Source organism: Phyllopteryx taeniolatus, chromosome 6 (genome assembly GCF_024500385.1).
Source record: "Phyllopteryx taeniolatus isolate TA_2022b chromosome 6, UOR_Ptae_1.2, whole genome shotgun sequence".
Lineage (NCBI taxonomy): Eukaryota > Metazoa > Chordata > Actinopteri > Syngnathiformes > Syngnathidae > Phyllopteryx > Phyllopteryx taeniolatus.
This window is the reverse complement of record NC_084507.1, coordinates 22,341,816-22,351,622: the sequence shown is the minus strand read 5'-3', so window position 1 is coordinate 22,351,622 and position 9,807 is coordinate 22,341,816. Positions and strand designations below refer to the sequence as shown.

General features: G+C 42.0%; 1 protein-coding gene across 1 annotated transcript in view; it reads left to right on the top strand.

Moving 5' to 3' along the window:
- si:dkey-22o22.2 (neural-cadherin) overlaps window positions 1-9,807 on the top strand; it is a 108,134-nt gene that overhangs the window by 49,420 nt on the left and 48,907 nt on the right. The window contains exons 4-9 of the mRNA XM_061775518.1: window positions 2,577-2,781; window positions 5,111-5,222; window positions 5,319-5,568; window positions 6,426-6,568; window positions 8,486-8,658; window positions 8,732-8,900. Of these exons, the coding sequence (XP_061631502.1) occupies window positions 2,577-2,781; window positions 5,111-5,222; window positions 5,319-5,568; window positions 6,426-6,568; window positions 8,486-8,658; window positions 8,732-8,900 (1,052 nt within the window). The remainder of the gene's footprint in view (window positions 1-2,576; window positions 2,782-5,110; window positions 5,223-5,318; window positions 5,569-6,425; window positions 6,569-8,485; window positions 8,659-8,731; window positions 8,901-9,807) is intronic.

The following is a 9,807-nucleotide window of genomic DNA, read 5'->3' as shown; positions in this document are numbered from 1 at the left end:
TGAAGGTGCAAACTCTAAATTCGGACTTGAATGACATAATTTTCGTCATTATGGACCAACAAGGGTTTCTATTTCATCGACAAATAAAATGTTATTGTCAGCCTGTGGTTGTTTCTTGCTTCATTATAATATACTTAAGTATACAGTAAAAGCAGTATGAATGCACGAAACATGAATACAAATATCTTTCCTCAATGAGTAATGCATTGTGGGACTTGTAGTATTAGCTGGGCATGTGTTACACACGTTATGTGCTACGTGACAATAGGAGCCCCGTGGAAGGAGATGAAAGACTGAGGAAGGAGGAGAGAGTGATGGGTGGGAGGATGAGAGGATGAGGAAGATGGAGGTTGGGGGATGGATAAAGGATGAAGAGGACCCAGATGCAAGAGTGTGCGTGGCCTGAGGCTGAGAGTTTGAAAGTGTGGCAAATTCAAATATTTATTAAAAGCGAGGTCTGGATAAACATGAAGGGATGAGCTTGTGTGTTTGTGTATGTGCATGTGTGTGTGTGTGTGTGTGTGTGTGTGTTTGCATGCATGCGCGCGCTTGTGAGTGTCCCTTTGGGCTTCTGGCGCAAAGCACATTGTGTTAATAATATCCGAGTGTCCATGCCACCCTGTGAGTAGTGTGTTTGGAGGGCATGCGTGTGGGTGTGTGTGTGCGCATGTGCGTGCGTGCGTGTGTGTGTGGTGAAATCCCCTTAAATACATTTGACGTGTCGCTCGTGTTGCGTTCACGTTTCGTTTTAAATAAAAACATTTGAGCCTTGGTCATTCGTTGATTTATATCTGAGGAACCCCATTTCCCATGGTGCCATTGCAAACACAGCGATTGACCATATCATATTGTCCAATGGGACGTGTAACTTTGGTTTTGAACAATTATTTTCTATAGGACAGTGATTCTCAGTGTGGGGGGAGTACTGCTATGAGTGTGCATCCCTCTATTGGTATGCAAAGGAATCACTGTCTGAGTACAATTGAGGCATCAGTTTATTTTTGAAAGGGGACAATGCAATTTCATAAAACACATGCAGTACACATGGTTAAAAAAGCCAGAATTAGCCAGAAGGCTAGTTTTCATCTGTAGTCCCCTGGCCATGATGTCAAAAAGCAGTAAAATACATCTGCAAGACAATATAATACAGGATACATAATCAAACTATACTATTAAGAGAGAATAAAACCATAATAACAAAAAAACAACATAACATACTTGTCTTTTAGTGTTGGCAGCTATAGGTGTTAACTAGCCACATTTTCAGTTTTTTTGTGAAGGCCTTGTATGTTGTAAGCAGTTGAACCTCCTTCCACTCACCAGCGCTCCTCACTGACCAGGCTGACTTACTGAAAGTGCTCCTGCGCAGAGGAATGAGACGGTCACCTCTGACAGAGCCTCGAGTGGCACGCTCAGAGCTGTTTCTTTGGCTGATGAACTCAGCCAGAGGAGCTGGGGCCAAATCATGCAGTACTTTAGAAATCAAATTTCAATCTGCAAATATGTGAAGACTACTACTAGTTTACAGAAGACTGTATTTTTTTTAAATTGCACAGTGATGATAGTGCCTTGGTTTTTACGTTCAATTCTACACGTTTGCATTTAATCTTTCAGATCTTCTTGTTTTTGAACATTGAATTAGATTACATTTTCATCAAATTTTTATGCGCAGCACATTTTATTGAATCATTATTCGAGTACATTTTTTTAAAAGTTTGACTATATTTAAGCGCAGTGTTAATGTTAAAACGCTGTATAATGTCACAGTGGCCTATAATAATATTAAATGTACTTTTTAGGAATAAAACCTCGTTCTTGTTTTTGATGACTCTACGGCACTACTGTATTTTGATGGTAGGGGTACTTGGACAGCAGAAGTATTTTTTAAACTGGTACTTGGTGAAAAAACCTTGTGAATGACTGCTATAGGAAATCATGAAAATCTACTATACAGATATATGATTTATAGTGACCATATCAAATTTCTTTTGGGGAGTTTTACCCCTCACACGTGCTTTAAACACATTTCAACCTATTTAAACACACCTAAGATGATTATAACATACTTTTTAAACACCAAAATGTTCAACCAAACTATCTCATGTCGGCTAACGAAAGTTATCTTAATGCTAACATATAATCCGAAATGCCATTGACGGCCTAACGGAAATGAGCTTAGCGGCTGCGTCGGGTTGAAAACTCGCATCTCCAAAACCATCACTTTTCAGGAAACCCAAAAACGGCATGTTTTTTGAGTCATGAGCATTGCATCATCAAGGAGAGCAAGCCATTTTTTTTATATTTTAGATTGGGCAATCATTTCTAAAAATAAAACACACGTGTGGGGCTTGACCAATACTATCGATTTGTGAAAAAATAAGAAATTGACCAAATTTGAACACGGGAGATTTCGGCCCGACGCCAGCGATAAAGGTTTTGGTAATTGTAAACCTTCAAACAACTGCTACTTTACACACATGGAGCAGCGACGCATACAAACAGAGCATACAACAATCTGCACAGGCATATATTCTCTCTGCTGTGACCGTCATCGCAAACTGTGTTTGTGCGTGCAGTGTGGGTGCGGTCCAGGCCGTGTCCTTCCAGAGGAAGACGCTGGCCTACGTGCTGCAGTCGAACCCCGGCAATCTGTTCAGCATCAACCAGGAGAGCGGCGCCCTCAGCCTCACCCGTGCCGTAGACTACGAGAGCGGGCACAACGTGCACACGCTGCAGGTCCGAGCGTCCGAGCCCGACACTGGCCTCAGCGGCGTGAGCGAGGTACGAAAAACTGAAACGACAGGCCACTTCATGAGAAACATACACACATTGAATCTAATGAAATTACAGATAATATAGAGCATTCGATATTGAAACGTATTTTGCTGATATGTGAATCTAACAGGCGGCATGGTGGACAACTGGTTAACACGTCTGCCTCATAAAATGCATAAAAAAATTATACATACCACTAAATACTACAAATATATAAGCAGTTAAGAGTGAAATAAAATACTATATACACACAAGTGAATGTAAACTGCAGCAAGACTAGTCAACAGTGTCGTATTTAGCATTATATATATATATACACACGTGTGGTGAAGGTGTACTGCAGCAAAAACAGTCAGCGGCGTCGTCTTTAGTTTCAAACATGTCTTCAGTGAAAACTAACTTCCAAGTGCAGCTGCTGAATCAGACTTTGTGTTGCAACTCTTCAATTTGCTGCTTGTGCCGCTCATCCCGCACACGCGCACGCCACCACCACGCGCACACGCCGCCATTGCCCTCATTTCCATCGGCCGTGCTTGATGAAAAGTCAGCACATCAAAGCTGCGTTCACAAGCTCAGTGATCAGACGCCATCGCCGTCGCATCAGCACTTATACAGACACACACACTCTTATACACACACCCGTGTATATCTGCAGAAACTTAGCTGACACCTCGTGGGAAGCTCTGAAGATTTCATAGCTGTTTGTATTAACACACACACAGACACACACACACACACACACACACACCTGGAGGAGTCCATTATCACCTCCCCTGCTGTCCAAATGTTGGTAAGTGCTTTAAAATGGCTGCTAAACTACCAGTGGCCCCTGAAGGCTTCAGCTACTCTATTAGCTTGGCTGGCTAATCCACTCCAAGGGTGTGTGCGTGTGTGTGTGTGTCGTGAACACAACTTCCTCCTCAGTAACACTATTTATAGTGCACCTATAGGTTGTGTTGCCTTCAGCCCCAAAGGACATGTTTTGGAAGAAATGTCACCCGGCACGCAACATTTTGGAGCGACCACATAACAGAATCGACTGGAATACTAATCAAAGACTTCGTCTCCACATAATGTAGGATTTTCTTTTAATACACCATACGTTTGTAATATATGGTAAGACTCCACACTTTAATTCACATGCCATGATGTTTACATACCTTTGATGGGTGTGTGTTGAAGATGCAGATGTTTGAAGGTTTATAATTACCATAACATCGATACTAATTTCCGTTAGCCTGTCGATGGCATTTCACATTATATGTTAGCACTAAGCTAGCTGACTTTTACTCGATGACGGGAGTGACAAACAGCTTAAAGCAAGTACACTTTGCCTTTTATTTGGAGAACTATGTGAGCAAAAGAGTGGGAACGGGCTTTGTGTGTTGCTTAAGTGTGTTTTGATAAGTTTATAGGTGTGGGAGGTAAAAGAAAAGAAAACAATGTTTTTTTTTTTTTATTATGGTGCCTCGATGTCACCGATTTTCACCTGCTCTGGGTCCTGCGCTATAAAGAGGCATCACTAATATTGATGTTAAGTGAACGTGGCGCTAACTAATTAAAAAGAATTATTAAGGAGAAAGTAAGGCATGAAACAAGAATAGCAGGCTGACGTTCCTCTGCGGAACATAAACTCACACAACAATGTGGAGCGGCCACATACAGTACATGTCCGAGTCCACTGGAATGCTAATCATCGCTAAAAAGCCATTGTCTCCACTTGACCAAAGCTCATTTACTCTTTTTCAACATATCATAAGACTCCACACTTAAATTCATCTGGCAGACTATTTACCTGCCTTGATAGGTGCTGCTGTTTTTGGTTAGCAACAAAGTACAAATGGGCTCTTTATACGATATTTTCTATGAGCTGAGATAAATTCACTTGCTACCTGTTTTTTCCTGATAGGGGAAAAAGGAGGGTTTTTTTGTTTTAGGTAGGCATTTTCTACCCGGCCATTAATTGGGGCAAGGCATCTATATTTGAGGAAATGCACTAATCAAGTTTTACGCACCTTCCTGATGAAACTGCCGAAGCATCCGCGTCTTCAGATATTCTCCCTCTCCCACCTCGGTGCCATTACCAAAACATTTAGCATGTCGAAGGGCTTGAGACTGGGAAATCAGCAGCCTATTCCATTAAATTACAGGGATGGGAAACTGCGTATTGGTTTGAGCTCCAACGGGTCGGAACGTTGGCTACAGAGAGTCAGAATTAAGAGGGAGAAGGGAATTTTCTCTCATATTTGTCTTCATTTTGTTTCCAAAAAAAAAAACTGTAAAAAAATGTATAAATAGAATTACATACTTAATAACATTAAGACGCTGCCTACAGGTTGTTGTCTGCATAACAGATGAAAATGACTGCACCCCGGAGTTCCTGCACTCCATCTACACCCGGGACAACGTTCCTGAGAATGTCACACCTGGAACGTCGCTGCTGCAAGGTATGTAATCTTAACAAACTTTCCCTCTTATTAAATCGTATATGTTCACCTACACTTCTTCTTTGTGGGAGTGTTAATGTTTTATATCATCTTCAGTTCTGGCCCGGGACTGTGACTCTGGCATCAACTCTGAGCTCTCCTACTCGGTCCATGGCAGCGACTTTGACATCACGTCAGCAGGTGTGGTCAGCGCCGCCCGCCGCCTGGACTATGAGCGACCCAATCACATCTACGAGTTCCTGGTGGTTGCCATGGATGCAGGGACACCGCCCCGTACTGGCACCGCCTCCATACGCATCCGGGTGGCCAACACCAATGACGAGACGCCCGTCTTCTCACAGAGCGTGTATGACAAACTCTTTCTCTCTTGTGAAAAAAGAAGTTAGGTCATCTGTTACCAAATAAATAGAAGAAGAAGATCAAACATCTGTTACCAGAAGTTTAGAGGAAAAAGATAGACTAGCCGTTACAAGATTAGCAGAAGCAGTAGCACGATTATCGATTTCCAAACCGATTTCAAGATCGCTATCAAGATTATAAAATACAGATTAATACTAGTAGAAGAAGATATCTGTTGCCAGATTAGTAGAAATAGAAGATGAGCTATGCTTGCTGTTCCCAGATAAGAAGAAAAAGCAGAATCTAGGCTAAAGATGCTAGTCTAGATGTTACTTGACTAGTAAAAGAAGCTAGTCCATATGTTACCAGATTCATAGAAGAACAAACTAGGCTCTTTTACCAGACTAGTAGAAGAAGAAGACCATATGATATACTGTATGTTACCTGATTAGTAGAGGAAGAAATTAGGCTATTTTAACAGATTAGTCGAGCAATGTAAAATAGCTGTTACCAGATTATCAGAAAAATTCATTAGGATGGTTTGTGCCAGATTAGTAGAAGAAGAAAGCAGACTATCTCGTTGCTTAGAGGCTTCGATTAGTAAGGATAGCTATGATCGGATCAGTAGGCTAGTAGAAAAAGTAAAAAAAAGATAGTCAACCAGTAGAAGAAGAGGCTAGGCTAGCTGTTAAAAGACTCATACTGGATAGTGGAAGAATATAGGCTAAAGCTGCTAGGCTACTAGGCCACACTAGTAGATAAAGATAAAGATAAAAGATAGGCTGTTCGTTATCAGATTAGCAGAAGAATACGAAGCAAGGCGATCCCTGCCACATTTTACTCAACTGGATTCCTTGTTTTCAGATACAAAACTTTCCTGAGTGAGGACGCGGGCCCAGACACTCTGGTCGCCATCGTCCACGCCAACGACCCTGACGGCGATGGCGTCTCGTACGCCATCACCGGCGGCAACGAGGACAGCAACTTCTTGTTGGACAACCAGAAAGGTGAGAATGACGGAGAGAGACTATTTTGGGCTTGAGTGGTGGTGCAAAGGTTCTTTTGGAATAGTTTATTGTTATTCAACCCACTTTTGGGGGTCCTGACCTGCACATACCTGAAAACTCAGATTTTTGCAAGCATTATTTAATGTACAGTGAACCCCCACTATATTGCGGTTCATCAATTAGCGGATGTCCCAGATTGTGATTGGCTACCACCATGGTATGCCGACCCTATGAAAAACATTTTTGGGGTACAGTATAGTATATATTTTTAAAAGGGTTAAAAGTATAGAACCCAAAAAAAGAAACTACAAAATAACAAAATGTAAATCTATTTATAATGAATTCCAATTATTTTGTCACTGGTTTACCTCAGTAATAAACATGCAGTCGGTTTTATGAGAAACACAAAATCGTGTCGGCGCTGGTTCTCCCTGGCTAGTCGGTACGTTATTTGTTAGCGTGCATTAGCATAACAACATGCAACAGTGACAGGAACATCAAGGCACACACATACAGCAGTTGTTGCCACGGTAACTAGTATATTGGGGACAAAGCCAGTGAGCCCCCAAACAGCCGTGTATATAAAACGTGAATACACACATAATTATTTATTGATATTCAGCCGTGTTGTGCATGTTTATCTTTTTGTGTGTTTTGCACCTTATCGCCTAGCATGCACTCCTCTGCTGCACACCCCCATACACACACACACACACAAACACACTTACATACACACAGCGAAGCGCTAAACACATAAATGGCTATAACCGTGTTTTATTGTTACCCGCACACGGCAGATGGCCTTTGGCTTGCTGGGATGTTGGGCTTTGTCACTTCAAAGTGTGTAGTAAGTATTTTCATGTAGATGCGCTCCCTGGCAAAGCTGCCTATGTGTTAGTTTGTTTGCTCTGTTATGCTGATGGATGCCTGATTTTGCACACACGAAAACACGACATTGGTTTTTCAAAAACACAGACTAATGTGGCGTTTTTGCCACCCACACTGAAAGTTGACGCTAATTGCAGTTCCTTCAAAGGCCACGCGAGGCTCTCTCTTTACAATTCAATACAAACAACAACTTCTGGGCAAGTCGTGCTAATGTTTTATATATGTCGGTGATGTACAGTGAACACCCTTTATTTTGTGGGGGATTGGGGCCGAGCCCTGCCATGAATAGCAAAATTCTGCCAATAATAAATGCCCCCCAAAAGGGGTTTTTGATCGTATATAGATTCCACAAGATTGCAGCAAAGCACTTAAAGCCGAGAGGATCATAAAACACCATGCATTGAGCATGGTCACAACCATGGACCCATGTTACATGAACGACTGTATTAAGTAGTTATTCAATACAAACAAACCACCTTCACATGACGCTCATCAATCGTATTAGCTATCATACTTATCATACTTGTGTAAATTACAAGCTAGTACATGAGCAAACAAATATGCGCACTGCCACTTTACACAAACTGTATTAAGTCTTTAAATTCACCTTTTGACATTTACACACAATAATAAATGTTACGGATTGAGGCAAATTGTAACAGCAAAGTAGATTACACGCTCTATTAGTATCTGCATCGGGAGAGCAGCAGAAACATTCGCTTTCATTTTTGCAGGTGCACACGGTGCATTCAAAGACCGCCAACAAACCAGGACAGATCAAACAGACGAAAAACCTTCGTCAATTAATTGAACCTAACAACACCAAGGTTAACAACGAATAGTCAAGATTCTCGATGTATAACGGAGGATGGATTCAAGAGAATATTTTGCAAATATGCAAATTGAGAGTTTAGTTTTAAGATTTAGGATCGGGGTTAGGGTTTAGGGTTAGGGCTAATAGGAGTAGTAGACATCTAGATATCGTGTTGCTTTGTTCTGCTTTACCAAGCGTGTATTTCCGATTTCAAGGCATCATTAAGCTACGTCGGAGCCCTCCGCCTAGACTGAAAGGGCCTCAGTACGTCCTCACCATCACCGCCACGGACGACAACGCGTCCGGTGGTCCGTACCCGCTCAGCAGCTCGGCGCAGGTCATCGTTGGAATCAATGACATCAACAACAACAAGCCCGTCTTCCAGGAGGTGGTGACCATTCAAAGACCGTCTCAATAGTTCCGAGACTCAGAGATCTGATGGTTGCTATGTTGGTTTGTAGTGTCACAACTACAATCTGAAAGCTACTATTCTGGAAAACCAGCCGCACGGGACCTTTGTGCTGAGGGTCCAGGCCCAGGATGCCGACATGGGGGTGAACGGAGAAGTCAAGTACGGCATCATGCACAGGGACGGGGTGTCATCGAGTTTTGACATCCATCCAGACACTGGTAGGTATCAAGCATTATGTCGCGACAGACATCAATTAGTCAATCAGTCGCGCACCTAGTGGTACCATCCAACTTTTTAGTTGTCGCTTGGTCAATATTTTTGCTTTGTGTTGCGAGCCAAAATTTTAGCTACGAGTGAGCTTCAGATATGCGGCCACTGAAGTGAAGCAAAACAAAAAATTCACTGCTCATTACTCATTCACTGCTGTAGACGAATATATTCAAGTACGTTTTTCAGCCTGTAGGCGAGGAAGAGGGTCGCGCCCAGCTTGTCTGTGAATTTCAGGTTTGTAATGACTAAAAGATGCTCGTAGGTGGGGGTGTTGAGAGAGAAATGACGACATGGAAGTCGAACAGGTTTAGTAGGAACCTCACACTCAAACAGTATGAAATAGGCTAAAGCACAAAGTCTGTGTCGCGGCAGGCAGTAGAAAGTTTGTCGCTATTGAGAAAAAGGATGATGCAGTTCATTGAGTGAAATTTTGTTGTTTTATAGTTTGAGCTGTCACAAAAGCAAAACAAATATTTGGGTCAAAGTTAATGCACGTTTTCCTCACTTTTTGGTCAGAAACTGGTGTTTTTGGTGAAACCAACACATATTCTTCTGCTGATTACTAAAGAACGGAAAAAGATAGAAACAAACCTATTTTGGGGGGGAAAGAAGAGAGTCAAGTCTTTCTATGGGTCGGCTTGGTTTGTATGTTGTCAGAGAACAATACTTTCCTGGTCTTGAAAGATCAGTCAAAAAGCTCTAAATCGGTTGTCAATATGGGGAACTCTGCTTTGAAAACGGCTGGCAGTGAATGAGTTAATCGGAATACCGTTGAGGAAAATATTTTTTGAATAATCCTGACTAGAACACGCAGATGTCATGCAAATACAGTGGTACCTTGGTGAGTGCCCCAAT